At 40.5% G+C, this 16,363-nt stretch overlaps 2 protein-coding genes across 3 annotated transcripts in view; one reads left to right on the top strand and one right to left on the bottom strand.

Moving 5' to 3' along the window:
• The window catches only part of LOC149484323 (lachesin-like), an 84,000-nt gene that overhangs the window by 56,751 nt on the left and 10,886 nt on the right, over window positions 1-16,363 (bottom strand). The gene's annotated exons all lie outside the window — the stretch shown is intronic.
• LOC149484324 (uncharacterized) lies at window positions 4,471-8,028 on the top strand. Its single transcript, XM_089700853.1, has one exon. The coding sequence runs from the start codon at window positions 4,471-4,473 to the stop codon at window positions 8,026-8,028; it is 3,558 nt and encodes a 1,185-aa protein (XP_089556979.1).

The following is a 16,363-nucleotide window of genomic DNA, read 5'->3' as shown; positions in this document are numbered from 1 at the left end:
TAAATAAATAAGATGTCAAAATACGATCCAATACTTGACTTAAAAACTGATTTTAGAGATTGCGAGGCTGCGAGCGTTATAACTTATTTATATTTAATGGTAAATCTTAAAATAAACGGGACATCTTCAATATATCTCCAATGAAGTCAACAACATTCCACTAAATTGAAGTAGGTGTATTTAATAAAGCCGTGACGTGACGCGTCAAACTCGAGACGTGCAGACGACACGACACGGGAATTTTTATAACGCCTCTACGACAGATTGGAATCTATAAAAATGTAATATCGCATAGAGTCGAGTTGAATTTTTAGTCAATTTCTCGTTTGACACAATTGAATTTGATCTTGGGATAAATCAAATTCTGCGCACGGAGCGGGCGGGTCTGGAAAGAGCAAGTCATAACCGGGCGATGATATGAATAATTAATGATTTGTTCAAACAAATGTTACGAAATTAATGAAGTCCATTTTTCTTTGGTGCTGTGATTAAAGTTCCTTTTAGAATGTCGGCACGTACTTTAGTAACGGCTTCGGGTATGTTTGATCGAGATGAGAACTTTAAAATATAGCGTGACTGAGTAGTTGTTCATAGTTTTTACTCGTTTAAAACATTGTCGTTAATAGTTTTTGATGAAAATCATAACAAACTAATTTTTTTACACTTTATGGTACATGCTAGAGTTGATTGTTTAATTCTGGTTTGTGAGTAATGTGTTTTTAGAGCAACATTAATTGGCAACTCTACATTGCAGTATAGAACTATGATATTATAAAAAAAAAAAAACTATTATCATCGACTCATAACATGTAAAGTTTATTGTTGTGTGTTTGTGTGGATTGAAATAAATGTTTTCTTCTTTTTTTCATAGATATATAGAAATATAGGTATCTATGCTTAAATTAATAGGCATGCATAGAAATTTATAATACAGCTATTTATTGTTGTCGTACGATGTCCTAAGCTATTTCTTAATAATTGCAAAGCTTTAATAATTTTACACTTTCCTTTTTCATTCCAACCCTACAAAGTAGCTAATACGAAAACTTTAAACGTATTAATAAACTCTGAGAGTTCTCATCTATTAATGCGAGTAATTGAAAAATAAAATTTTTATAACTGTAAATAATCTAACAGTCTATAACTTGTACCACACAAAGCGTTTCAGTGGCGAGTTCAGTCGTTAGAGGCCACTTGCTCTTTGTGACGTCACGGTGGTTGGATGAAAGGCCTTCTTTATTTTTCTTGTTACGATCAAATTTATGGGACATTATGAATGTGTAAATCTACTTTATTTCCAGGTAGATGCAGTTTATGTGTTTATTTATCCATTATAAATGGTATTAAAATACTTATTCAGTATATTTGTGAGTTGTTTGATTTACTACTATCAGCTTGCTAGTAGTTTTAGGTGGTAGTTTAAAAAAGACTATTCATGTAAAATGATAAAAACTACATGAATAGAAAAACTGTTGATTAAAAGGTTTATTGATTAAAATAAAAAAATGGCCCACCCTCTCAGGAATCATGCAGTTTTCTACAATTGAATCAATAAATCTTCACAACATCAAAAAAAATATCAAAATAGCAGTTTCTTATAAATGTAGAGCATAACAATTTCAACAGATCTTTTGATAGAAACACAAGGAAGATTTATTTAATATTCTAATGAAGGTATGATAAGGCGGAATATTTCAAGTTTTACAAAGAAAAATGTAAGGCAAAATATAACCGATATAAGTAGATTATTTCTTTGTTGATTTTACATAATGCTACAAAGAAATCACATCATAAAACATAGACGAAGTCACGGTTATCAACTATATTACATTCATCAGCTTAACAGAAATGCTTCCATATTCCCGTTCCGAACTCTTTACAACATATCAAAACATTTTCCATTAAATTACTGCATTAATAAACATATTCATTAAACCGACTGAAAGCTCAGCGTATTTCCATTGAGATATACATGAATACAGTTCACGTCTGGATTAATATAGATACAGTTGGATTAAATTCAATAACTCATATCGTTCGCATAACAATATGTAATATCTTAATCACTAGCGAGTAACGCGCCATTTCTGCCACGTGCGATACAATAGACTGACGTAGGGTTGCCAAGTGTTTGTTTAATCTATTCTTGTTTATTAAGATAGTTAATAACCATTGTAATTCCATAGATACTTATGATATTAATTAGCTGTTTCCGTTTCACCCGCATTGCTCCGCTTCTGTTAGTCTTAGCGTGACGATATAGCATATAGCATTCCTCGATAAATGGGTTATCTAACAATGAAATAATTTTCAATTCGGACTCGTCGTCCCTCAGGTAAGCGCTATCAATCAACAAAACAGTCTGTCAGGTCAGGTCTGTCTTTTAATATAGATTGTTATCACAAGCATTCAAAATCAAAAAAGACGTGTGGCACTCGGGGACTGCCGCGGTAAAGCTATTGCATGCTATGCCTTCAAGCCACACCTCCGCGCCCGTCGGAGTGGGGAGCGTGAGGTTTTTCGTTACTAAATTTCTGGATTCGGTCCCCGCGCTCAAGGCCTGCAATAGAAACTATGCAATAGCTTAATAAATAAAATACAGAAGAAAAATTACAGAATAGCCATTCAACTTTAATTATAAATAACTAAAATATAATAAGATCCGAACAACCCTATGTATGTAGGTATATAAATTAGTCTGCAAGTCTAGGAATTATCGATTGCACTGAACCGGATTTAGATGAGTTAGTTAGCAAAGTTTTCCTTATCTTCGAACGTGCAACATCTTGAAAAATAAACTGAACAAAGTGTAATAGAAGTTTATATAACTCTTTTATAAATAGATTTCAATTAAAGTAACGATAATTGATAATATGCGATGGGAAAGGTAATATAATTTTATTTTAACGATAACAATGTATATGAAAAATCGTATGAAACTAATAAACCAGGGAAACATTATTCATCATTTTAAAAACGAATAAGCGTCTTATTCAATCCATCTCTTAGACAGCATCATAGATATCTGTGAATAGAAAATAAATCGGTAATAAACAAAGGCAATCGGACAGCCTAGAGCCATAACCATCGCTTTACAATTTACAATCATACCACCAGGTAATACGGTAGAATTCCGCATAAACTGTAGGCCAGGAAAATTTTGACAAAATATTTGCGCAAATATTTTTATCGGGCATATCTCTGTTTGCTCACTGCTCAGAATTAGATTCGACGCTGGATAAAGTGGTTGTTTGACCGCCTGAATTCACAATGTTTATTGATAATTTAGCTTTGTGTGATCGGATGTTTATCTTTGCTGGTGGAATATCAAACGGCCTACCTCTGTGATGAAATATTAAGTGACTTTTGACGACCCTAAAGTTTGAAGATGTTTGTCGATGTAGCAATGGTATTTACTTGATCGTTGGATATTGGTTATGTTCGGGAGATTCTAGTAATCACCTGTTTATTAGTTAAACTAGCTTTGATTCGTTTTTCGCTTACTGCCATGGTTTTGAAATATTCCTGGATTTCCTAATTCCTCTTTTCTCCTGAATTCCCTATGAAAATCGGCTTGTTGCACTGAAAGTTTGAAGGCTATTTGCTATTTCTACACTTTATTGATTACTTTTTTAATTGATAAAAATAATATTACAAAGAGGAAACTAAATAATAATAAAATTTATTTAGGAAAATATCACGGTTAAGAACCAAGGCATTTATAAATAAAGTAACATACAGAAATCAATTGAGCTACGATTCTTAGGAAACAGTCGTATCAAAGTTAATTCACACACCTCAATCATAATCAAGAACCGTTCGAGTTTCATTGAAATCGCTTTCAATATCTTATTAAAAGATGGAATCTTTATAAAGATGTGAATATTCCGGGATATAATGCGATTAGTGAAAATCCGAAGGGTAATAAGGGGCGTGACTCGTACGATTCGCATCATCTTGTTATATTAAACCTTTTAAGACGTTATAAATTAATCTAAGGGCGAAAGTTTAAATGGTTTCAGTGAACAACAATCGAGTATCTTTTGGGAATTTGATAATAGCTACTTTCACTCCTGTATGTGTTATGTTTAGCTTATCTGATAAAATGGTAAGTCATCTATGACCGTACCTATAGGTCAATTAATTTAAATTAAAGAATATTAACGATTTGATGAGGAAGTACTTTTAATGGAATAACATGAATTGAGTTTGAGTTTGAGTAAAATAATAATAATAATAATAACTGGCGTAGGGATGTGACGACCCCACCGCCCACGGGTTGGATAACTGTGTGACAGTAGTTATCCAACCCGTGCAATCAGTCAGTACCCATTCCCAGCAAGTGTGCAAGCCGTGCTTCAGCTGGGAAGTACATAGGGTACTAATAATATATGCAACTTAACGGTTTCCTCGGGGAAGTGGGCGACCCTCGAGTGTATAAAGCCTGCTAAATGGATGGCAGAGAATAGAATGCGAACTGGGCCGCTTCCTGGGGGTCGCCAGGGCGCGCCTGGAGCTGGCGCTGGGCGCGGCAGCATGCGGGACGCCAGCCAATCCCGCCGACCGACCCGACCACCTGGTCGGTCGAACCCACCATCCCCACCAGTAAGCTTGACGACAGCATGGCCGGCAACGACCCAGCATATGGAGTCCGCTACTGGTGGAAACAATAAGAAGACTCGCATGAGATGGTCAGCTGACCAAAATAAAAATGCCATGCGAGCATATTATAGGGCGACTGAGGGTGAAACCAACCGGACTGGGTACCGAGTGCGACTGCTCCGCGAATTCAATATCTTGGAACCCAACATCACCCTCACTGAACAAAATCTGGTGGACCGAGTTCGATACATCTTGCGCAGGAACATCTTTAGCGCCTCCGAACTCGAACAACTAGGATGTGCGGCTGTTTCCGCGGAAGCCCCTGAACCGATAGGCGTTGATGACCCACCCGATGTGTCAGTCCTTTTTGAGGAGAACACCGGGGTGGAGACCAATGCGATCGGAGCGGGGGAATCTGAGGAAATAGCTACCCAGGACATGGACAAGATCAGGAGAGAGCTTGAGGAGACGATCTCTCATTACCGAGGAATACCGGTTGAGCAGCGCTCCCAGCTTCCTCGCGTTCCCTATAGAGCGTCGACCAGACTTACCGTTGAGACCGTTAATAAATTACTGCCGCCATATTTGGAAACCAGTACTGACATTGGTGATACGGGATCGATACTATACGCTGCGGCGGTAGTCGTGTGTCGAGCGGTGGGGATTAACTTCCCAAATACGGGAAGAGGATCTCCGCAGCGACATACGACACCTGCTTGGAGGCGTCGTATCGAAACTCGAATCGCTAATGCCAGAGTCCTCATCGGTAAGCTTACTGCTTTTAGGGCCGGTAACACAAGACCGCGAGTGATGCGCTTTGTCAGGTCTGCAATCAGTGAGATATCTCACAATCTGCCCCAGGCAGAGCTATTGCGAATAGTGACAGTGCGCATCGACACCCTGAAACAGCAGGTCGCAGCTTGGGGGAAACGCATAAGACGGTACTCCGAAACAACAAGGAGACACCGTGAGAATCGTCTCTTCGAAAGTGACCAAAGGAAGTTTTACAAGTACCTTCAATCTGGGGCTCGGCAAGCACACATGGGGCCACAACCCGAAAAGGCGGATCTGATTGCCTTTTGGCGTGGAATATGGTCTCATGCTGCTGAGCACGTCGAAGGTGCTTGGATGACGGAGCTGGAGGAAGCGTGTGCAGCCTTACCACCCATGGACCCTGTTGTTGTCACAAGAGACGACATCAGCGCAGCAGTCCGAAAATGCCCGAACTGGAAAACTCCAGGGGTAGACGGACTTCAGACTTACTGGCTGAAAGGATTCAACGCATTCCATGCTACCTTAGCCCGCCAATTTGGAGAAGCGATTGAGCACCGCTTGCTTCCAAACTTCCTCACTACTGGGGTCACTTATCTAGCTCCTAAATCCAACCGTTCCCCTGACCCGTCACAATACCGCCCAATCACGTGCCTACCTACCATCTACAAGGCACTGACATCTGTACTGGCGGCCAAAATTGCCAAGCATATAGATGGCAATAAGATTTTGGCAGATACACAGAATGGATGTCGGGCGGGTGGTCGCGGAACTAAGGAGCTTCTCCTGATCGATACGGTTATTGGTCAGCAGGTCAAGCGTAACAGACGCAACTTATCCGCTGCCTGGATTGACTATAAAAAAGCATTTGATTCGGTCTCCCATACATGGTTAACGAGAGTCCTGGAACTTTATAAGATCGATCCTTCGATCCGAGGGCTTCTCGGAACATGTATGGGGCAATGGAGTACGATGCTTTGTCTCCAAGGTAAGCGGCTGTCTGACGCGGAGGACCGAATAAGGATACGGCGGGGTATTTTCCAGGGCGATTGCCTGAGTCCTCTATGGTTTTGCCTGGCACTAAACCCTCTAAGCTATTTGCTTGAGAGATTAGGGTCCGGATTTCAGCTTCGCAGGGGTGGCCTAAGACTTAACCATCTGCTCTACATGGATGATCTCAAATTATTTGCGCCTAATAGGTCCAGGTTAACGGAGCTGCTAAACATCACGTGTGATTTTAGCGGCTCCATTGGCATGGAACTTGGGGTGGATAAGTGTGCGGTTATACATGTGGAGCGGGGTAAAGTAACCGCGTCTGATGACATAGCACCATCTGGCGCGGCCCATCTTAGGGTACTTACAGAGGCTGAAACATACCGGTACTTGGGTATGTCACAGAACATATGTGTGGAGGGGGCGAGCGTGAAACAGGATGTTGCCGAGGTATTTTGTGAACGCATGACAAAAGTTTTCAACAGCTATTTGTCGGGCGTGAACAAAATACGAGCGTTCAATACCTGGGTCATGCCCGTTCTCCTGTACACATTTGGCGTACTCAAGTGGACTCAGACCGAACTGAACGCTCTGGATCGGAAAGTCCGCACAACTATGACTCTGCATCGGTTGCATCACCCGAAATCGTCAGTGATGAGGCTGTATATCCCTAGAAAGTGCGGTGGTCGTGGCATGTTAAGTGCCCAATCGCTGCACAATCGTGAGATATGCAAACTCAGAGACTATTTCCTCGCAAAGGTTGGTCATGCAATCCATGCTGAAGTCATAGAATGTGACAAAGGACTCACTCCCCTATCCCTGGCCAAACAGGACTGGCAAAAGCCGGCGGTGCTCAGCATTTCCGACAGGGAGGCCATATGGAAAGAGAAAGAGCTACACGGTAGGTTTCACAAGATTCTGCATGAACCTCATGTAGATTTCTTGTCCTCCGTGCACTGGCTGCGTTTCGGTGACCTCTTTGGGGAAACCGAGGGTTTTGTCTGTGCGATACAGGATCAGGTGGTTAAGACGAACAATTATCGGAAGTACATCATAAAGGACGGGACCCAGGACTTATGTCGTATGTGTCACCGTCCTGGAGAAACTCTCCGACATGTTACTTCCGGTTGTTCCATGCTTGCCAACACTGAGTACTTGCACAGGCACAACCTAGCAGCTAGGATTATCCACCAAGAGCTCGCTCTGAAGTATGGCCTTCTTGACGGAAAAGTGCCTTATTATAAGTACGCGCCGGAGCCGGTCCTGGAAAATAACCGTGCCAAATTGTACTGGGATCGGCCCATCATCACAGACAGGACTATTCTAGCGAATAGACCTGATATTGTGGTGATGGACCTAGCAACTTCCAGGATTTTCTTGGTAGACATCACTATCCCACATGACGACAATCTTGTTAAGGCCGATTCAGATAAACGGCTCAAATATCTGGATCTGGCGCATGAGGTTGTCGAGATGTGGGGCGGTGTCTCTGCCGAGATAATCCCCATAGTTGTGTCCACCAATGGGCTGGTTCCTACCTCCTTAAAACAATATTTAAGGAGGTTGGATTTACCGGTGAAGCCCATGACAGTGGGGATACAGCGGGCAGTCCTGCTGGACAACGCTCGGATAGTCCGTAGGTTCCTCACTCAGTCGCCCTAGACTCCGGCCGTCTGGCCACTCAGCCGGAGTTCTTCGCAACACCGCCGCGAGGCGAGATGCTTGCCCCCCCAATAATAATAATTTCTCTGTAAGTGATTCAAATGATATATTTTGAGAAATAAATATCTTATACTGTAATTTTGTAATATAATTGCTTTATAAAAAATAGTGTGTGTTACAAGCACAAATGTCAAAAGTGAAACTTCTTTGGCAAGATTCAAAGATGTCAAAATCGTCGCCTTACTCCATGACGGTACGGTATTGCCATGATGCGAAATCTCTTTGAAAAGATCTTGCAATTTTACTCTCAATGCGCCTAAAGAAGTTTCATAAAAAAAAGTAAAATTAGTAGACAAACTTTGATTTTATAATAAAAAAAATAAAATAAAAGCTCTATTCGCATATTTTACGTATTAAATGAATTCTACTGAAACACGCAAAAAAATCTCCCCTCATCTTTGTAGAAGTCAAAGGATTTTCGTTTTTGCAAAAACCTCACTACCGTTCTCTTCATCCGATTATAATATTCTCGACTTACAGTAAGTATTACACGAGGTTTAAAAAAGACAACCTACTGCGTAATAAGTACGGGTTTTAGCACTAATGAATAGTGTTCGTTAGCGTGTTATATTTTACAAATGGATAAATTTAATTTAATTTTAAACAAGACAGAACACTTTTTATAGCAATCAAAATAAATCTTCACTAAACTAATATCTTTAAAAAGCTTAAGTTAGTATATATTCTGTTGGTAAGTTCGTAGGAACTCACTAAAGTAGGTTAGAGGGAATTAATTTTCCAGATTGTCAAAATATTATGATCATTGGGAAGAATATCTGTTCAACACCAAAATATTTTTTGTTGATAAAGATAATAAGCAGTCTGTATAGTAAGAATCATGCATCAAATTGACAGCGTCCATTTTTGGGTAGAAAGCGGGTGTTTCGAGGTATCGATCCACATTAAATTGTCATGTAAAACTAACTACCCACAATTATAATGTACTTTTTATATTTTTCTGCATTAAAACCGTTCCAACAACCAAGCTCCAATATACACTACGCATTTTAAAGAATAAATTTTCCAAAACAATATGTACATACCAATATATTTCCAAAAACTCCCACTACCACGTACAAAACATTATTTCCCGCGTTTAAACTTTCATTCCTCGAGAAACAGGCATGATATATGGACAATTGTCCTCAAGACGGCGTGTTTTTATTGCTACTGCGTGTAAAAGTAAAGAAAAATTACTTACGATTTACTTCTTATTTGGGGGATGATAATTTTTTATAGTCCCTTTTCGTGGAATTGTCTGAAGTCTCTATTTGTTGGGAAATGAGAATTGCTAACATTGTTTTTTTGTAGCATTTTGTTATTACGCGGCTGTTCTTATGTTTGTTTAATGGGTTGTGTTTTTGGTGTTTATTTAAAATTTTAAACTGAACTAACTAACTAACTAAACTAAAGTAGCCTACAAACGTTTTACTGATTTTTGTTTAAAACTATGGATATTATTATTATAGTATTAATTGTGTGAGTTTATCCCTAGATTTCTATTTTTCTAAAGAGATATTTTCAAGAATAAAATAAAATGAATTTATAAAATCAGTTTTATTTCATTTCAATATATTTTTCCCCACACACAGCTGGCTTCACTTTGCTATGTTATAATAAATTAAAAACGAAGCTTTTTATCTTTACATTTTTAATACAGTAGCACCTCGTTAAGTCGAACCTCGATAAGTCAAAAACCTCCAAATCTCGAAAAAATGTCTTGTCCCCTTCCCTTCAAACCCGAAAACCTCCGTTACTTGAAATCTTGACCCTCTGCTAGCCGAAATTATCACCGAGTCCCTCAAAGCCATTTTGGTACATATTTTCACTCTATAACTCGAAAAATTAAATTTGACCTCTGTATCTTGAACATAGCAACGTTTTATTTTACAACCTTTATAATTTGATCATTTGGAATTTATTACCGACTTTAACAACTTGCCGACAGTGCAAGTACACTATTGTTTCTTAGAAAACATTTTTGGAGTATACGATAATAAATTTATGACTCATGTAAACAGTAAACACGTGTTTGCATTAAGTATCTAATGACGAAATTATCGATTCAGTAGCTCAGAAAACCGATACTAATGATTAAAATGACATAGAAGACGTGAATAGTACATGCGCTCCTTAATTTTCCATCAAAGAGACAGGAACCGCATTGAATACCTTACGAAATTTTATAGAGCAAACCAATATCTCTGAATATGAAGAATTTTCTGCTCTTTATAGATTAGAAAATGCTAGAGAGCAAACAAATTATCTAAAGCAAAAAAAATACTGAAATAAACAACCAAATTGTCTAAAGCAAATATGTACATAATATAATAAATACTTTTTTTAATGCCATATTTCTTATTTTAAAATGATTTGAAATAATGTTGATTTTTAATAAATAAAAACATGTTTGTCACCTCTGCAAGTTGAATTTTAATTTATTTTACCTCTCTAATTCAAAATTTATAAGAATAAACCTCAAACTCTTTATGTCGAATCAAAATCCGCCGAAGCCGAAATCCTCCACAAGTTGAAAACTCTATAACTCGAATTTTTTGGCGTCTCCCATGATGTTCGACTTATAGAGGTGCTACTGTATTTGAATGTAAAATATTCGTGAAATCCAACAAGACAATACTAATCCCTTGAGTATTATCATTCTCTTTTTAACTTCATTATTTTTGTTCATTTACCTCTTTTCAAATGTCACTATTTATATACAGGGTGTACCAAAAAGTAGTGATGAACGGAAGCTGAGAGGTAGAGGTCCTAGAGGGCTATCCGAATCACCCCCATGTATGTAATGCGATTTTTCGTATTTTCGGAGTTATGACGATTTTTTCAATTTTTCACCTATCGCCGAGTACGATGATATTTTCACTCATGCTGACGTCAATGATTGCGGAAGATGCTTGATTTTTTTTGTGTGCTAAGCTGAAAGATAGGCCAATTCAGTATGGTAACATTTACTATCGTTAGATCTTTGAATGGAATAAAAAAAAGAATGAAATGGCAAGAAAGATAAAATTACCCAGTATGTTCACCACTTCAAGGGCCCGTAAAAAAATAAAATCACATAAAAAAAGTTTTCCGTTTGACTTTTAAAAACTTGCTCTATCTATCAGATAGCTACCCTGAAAATTTCATATTATTATTCAGAAGGCTTCAATCGAAAAATTTGAATCTAAATGTGGTAAGTGCAAAAATTGAATTAACATGATGATCATTAAAACCAATAAATAGGTGTTTAATTACCAGAAATTTTTAAAATAACCCCGCTGTTGCTCAATGCAAGTGCGACATCACCGTAAAAAGTAGTCTTTTAAATGTCTGAATGCCCTTTTATCATTTTTAATGGTTTCTTCTGCTACTATGAATTTCCGGGTTATTTCGTCCAAATTGTGGCAGTCTCTCGTCTTTGTAGTATCCCCACGGAAAATAATCAATAGGGTTTATGTCCGGGGACCGTGCAGGCCAGGCTAAAGGGCCAAGATACCCTGAAAGATGGATTGGTCGTTGCAGCCTGCGCATGCGCCGGTGAAGCCTGCCTTAAAGCCTGGCCTCCACGGTCCCTCGACCTAAACCCCATTGATTTGTTTCAATGGGAATATTAAAAAGACTTCGGCTACTTGAGAGAATGCCACAATTTAGACGAAATAACCCGGAAATTCATAGTAACAGAAGAAACCATTAAAAATGATAAAAGGGCATTCAGACATTTAAAAGACAACTTTTTACGGTGATGTCGCACTTGCATTGAGCAACAGCGGGGTTATTTTAAAAATTTCTGGTAATTAAACACCTATTTATTGGTTTTAATTGTAATAACGGTAGTATAGAATAAGTAACAAATTAATTATTATGGTTGAGGGTAAATCTGTTTCTTCGTAATAAATCAGTCTGTCGTTGAAGCCCGCCTTTCATTTACGTATCATTGGCGACGAGGCAGGATTTTTTTTTTTTCTTTGTGTTTAAACTGTTTGTTCTTCGCGAAATCCAAGATGCCTATCGGTAAAATAGAACCTTTCAATTTGACTTTTGAGTTCGAAGCAGTGGCCTGCGTATATACGACGAGTAAATCAGTACATTAAATTGAACGAAATAGGTGACGATTTAAAGGTGTCCATGTTGATAACGGTCGTGGGCGAAGAAACATACGCGTTGATGTGCGATCTATGTGCTCCGAGTTTTCCTGAAAATAAAACTTATGAACAATTAATACAAATCGTGACGGAACATTTGGAACCTCAGCGCTCCGAAATCGCCGAGAGACACGTGTTTCGATTGCGGCGTCAGCGTGCCGGCGAATCGCTCACTGAGTACCTACAAGCGTTAAAGCATCTCGCGGCTACTTGCAATTTTGGTAAATGCAGTTCGTGTTCAACTCTGGAGGAGAACCTGCGCGATCAATTCGTGTCGGGACTATCGAACGATGCGATGCGCTCCAGAATATTCGCCGAGAAGAAAATTCAGTACAGGGAGGCCGTGGAACTCGCGCTAGCTTTAGAGGCTGCGGAGAAGCATGCAGAAGTGAGCGGCTCCACCGGGGCTGGGACGACGGATTCAACGGCAGCGGCGAGCGGCGAGGCGGGCGAGGGCCTGCACTACGCGCGCGGCGGCGGCGGCTCGGCCGGCCAGCGCGCGCGGCCGCTGCGGGCTGCCGGCGCGCGGGGCGCGGGCCGCACGCTCGAGGCGCGGCCGGCCGCCGGCGCGGAGGCGCTCGGTCACCGCGGGCGCAACTGTTGGCGCTGCGGCAAGGCGCATGCGGCAGAAAAGTGTCGGTTTAAGCATTACAACTGTGATGAGTGCGGCCAGCGGGGCCATATTAAAGTGATGTGCAAACGAGTGTCAGGTCGGCAAAATTTCGTAAGTGACGAGTCGGACGACGGTTTGTACAACATCGACGTTACGACACGAGGTAACCAACCATTCTTTGTTGACTTGTTAATTGACAATAAACTTATTCAATGTGAAGTGGACACGGGCAGTCGTATTTCGGCAATAAGCGAGGATATGTATAGTCGTTTGTTCTCGCATAAATTAATAAAAACTGATAATTTAATTTTACGTTGTTATTCGGGTTCACGAATTCAGTCTCTGGGTTTCATCGAGGTGGATGTACGTCTAGGCAGAGTGTATAAAAAAGAATTACGATTATTAAACAGGGCGCACGGCCTTTATTAGGAAGAGAGTGGATGCGCGCGTTAAACATTACAGAAATCCGCCTCAATGAAATCAGTGAGGATGAATTCGTGAACCAGTTATGTAAAGAATTCCCAGAAGTATTTTGTGATAAGTTAGGCACTTGTAAACAAACAATTCGATTACGACTCGCGGATAGCGAACCGGTTTACGTGCGAGCGAGACCGGTGCCGCTAGCGCTGCGCGAGAGGGTTGAGAAGGAGCTAGCTCGTCTCGAGGCTGACGGCTCGATCTATCGCGTTGAATATTCAGACTACGGGACCCCGATCGTACCCGTTGTAAAAAAGAATGGGGAAATTCGAATCTGTGGTGATTACAAAATTACAATTAATCCAAAATTAAAGAGGGATTTTTATCCGTTACCGCGTATTGAAGAATTGTTTGCTAACTTAAGGGGAGGCGAGAAATTTACAAAGATTGATTTAACGCACGCTTATGAACAGTGTATTCTTTCGGATGATTCACAACCGTACACCGCTATCACTACGCATATGGGCACGTTTGCATACCGGCGCACCCCGTACGGTTTATCTTGTATACCCGAAAAATTTCAAAAATTAATGGAAGAAACCCTCCGGGGAGTAACGGGATGTGTCGTATTTTTAGATGATATCTGTATAACGGGTTCTAATAATTCGGAACATATGAAAAATTTGAAATTAGTGCTCGAACGGTTACGAGAAATGGGGCTCACTGTTAAATTAAGTAAATGTAAATTTTTGCAAGATTATGTGAAATATTTAGGGTTTATTATAAATAAGGAGGGATTACGGCCGGATCCAGAAAAGTTGGAAGCTATTTCCAGTGCACCCACACCTAATAATGTTTCGCAACTTAAGAGTTTCCTAGGCATGCTTAACTATTACGGCCGATTTATTCCTAATTTAAGTACTATATTACAACCTTTACATAATTTATTAAAGAAGGACGTGAACTGGAAATGGGATTCAAACTGTAGGGAAGCGTTTAATGAGGCAAAGCGATCACTCTTAAATGAACGGTGTTTGGCACATTATGAGGAAGGACGCGAGTTAGTATTAGCGGTGGATAGTAGCGCGTACGGGCTGGGCGCTGTGCTGGCGCATCGCTACGCGGACGGCAGCGAGCGGCCGGTGAGCTGTATGTCGCGCACGCTTAACTCGGCTGAACGTAATTACAGCCAACTTGACAAAGAAGCGCTCGCTATTTTGTTCGGTGTAACGAAACACCACCAGTATTTATTCGGTAGACGATTCACATTACGCACAGATCACCAACCACTAACATATATTTTTGGCAGTAAGGGTGGTATTCCGCAGACGGCAGCGAGCCGTTTGCAGCGATGGGCAGCGCGTCTGGCTGCATACGATTTTAAGATTGAATTTGTTAGGTCAGCGGACAACGGGCCGGCTGATGCGTTATCGAGGTTACCGTTAACACGAGAGGGTCGCATTACAGATTCAGTAGATTATTTAAATTTAGTTGCGGACGCATTACCTGTTTGTTACAGCGATGTCGCCGCGGAAACGGAACGTGACAACTTATTGTGTAAAATTAAGCGGTATATTCTTTTTGGCTGGCCGCTTAGTCCAAGTTGCGATGAGGAGAAACCCTATTTTGCTAGAAAACAGGATTTTGTAGTTGAACAGGGGTGCGTTATATATAAATATAGAATAGTCATTCCGTACGTTTTACAAAACAAAATTTTAGAGGAGATTCATGAGGGGCACCTTGGTATGAATAAAATGAAAACCTTATCACGAAATTATGTATACTGGGCGAGTTTAGATAAGGATATTGAAGAAACATGTAGGTCGTGTTCGGCGTGCCGCTCGGTGCTGGACGCGCCGGCGCGCACACAGCTGCACCCGTGGGAGTTCCCGCTGCACCCGTGGCAGCGCGTTCACGCAGATTTTGCAGATTGTGGGGGTGTACGCTATTTAATTTTAGTGGACGCACATTCTAAGTGGATTGAAGCTTATTCAATGCGGTATACGAATGCAGATTTCACTATAAAAGTTTTGAGAGGCATATTCGCAAGGTTCGGTCTACCATCGCAACTTGTAACTGATAACGGTCCACCCTTTTCTTCGTATGAGTTTAAGACTTATTGTAAAAATAATTGTATTAGGCACACGACTTCGGCCCCTTATCGGCCACAAGGGAACGGGGCGGCGGAAAACGCCGTCAAAATAATTAAAAAAACAATTAAAAGAGCGTTATTTGAAGGCGAGGACGTGAGCACAGCACTAAATAAATTTCTTTTTAAATATCGCAATTGTGAGCACGCCACGACGGGTATATCACCAGCATTAGCACTACAAGGACGACGCCTACGTAGTCGCCTGGACGCATTGCGACCCGACGTGGCGGCTGCGGTTCGCGATAAACAGGAAAAGCAAATCGCGCGCAGTTCGGCGACGCTACGGGAGTTTAGCGTGGGGGATGCTGTGCTCGCGAGGGATTATAGGTCTAAGGAAGATAAGTGGGTAGAGGGCACTGTTTCTAAAAAGACAGGACCGGTTTCATATAAGGTCGAGTTAGGTAACGGCATCGAGTGGCGAAGGCACGTCGATCAAATAGTATCCGCGAAAAATAGGTTCTCGTTAACACGCACAAATGCCACCGGTACAGACGACGCGGGTGACCTTGAGGCCGGTAAAAAACTAGGGGGGGAGGCGTGGGAAGACGCAGCCAGTGGTGACGAAACAAATCACCAGTCAGAGACTGCAGGGCTGTCTCCACCGGCCCGCGTAGAGGCGGCACCAAAAGCGTCGCAGGTTAGCCCTGAGACATCACAAATGTCCGCTCGTGCACTGCGTGCTATTAATCGAGCAAAAAAATTATTGTAACGAATTATATGTAATTTAGGTTCTAGTAGTATTTATATAATATTAATTATTAAGTATATGTAATTTGGGTTATGGTATTTATATGTATAATTGTGCAATTAAGGCGTTTCCTTATGTTTATTATGTTCCAAGCTGTCTTTTAAGTTTGTATGTTAATTACTGTTGTATCTTTTAAGTTTGTGTGTTAATTACTTGTCCTGTATTATGTTATTGTGATCTTGTTGCGGAGGAGTGTAATAACG

The sequence above is a fragment of the Colias philodice genome, chromosome 11, assembly GCF_061535455.1.
Source record: "Colias philodice isolate Cphi_HAF_F1 chromosome 11, ilColPhil1 Martin Lab GWU primary, whole genome shotgun sequence".
NCBI lineage: Eukaryota > Metazoa > Arthropoda > Insecta > Lepidoptera > Pieridae > Colias > Colias philodice.
Note: the sequence above shows the minus strand (reverse complement) of the source record. Positions and strands in the feature narration are given on the sequence as shown.

Bases quoted from the DNA above. Each gene is read 5' to 3' on its own strand.
- LOC149484324 (XM_089700853.1), top strand. From the start codon at position 4,471: ATGCGAACTGGGCCGCTTCCTGGGGGTCGCCAGGGCGCGCCTGGAGCT.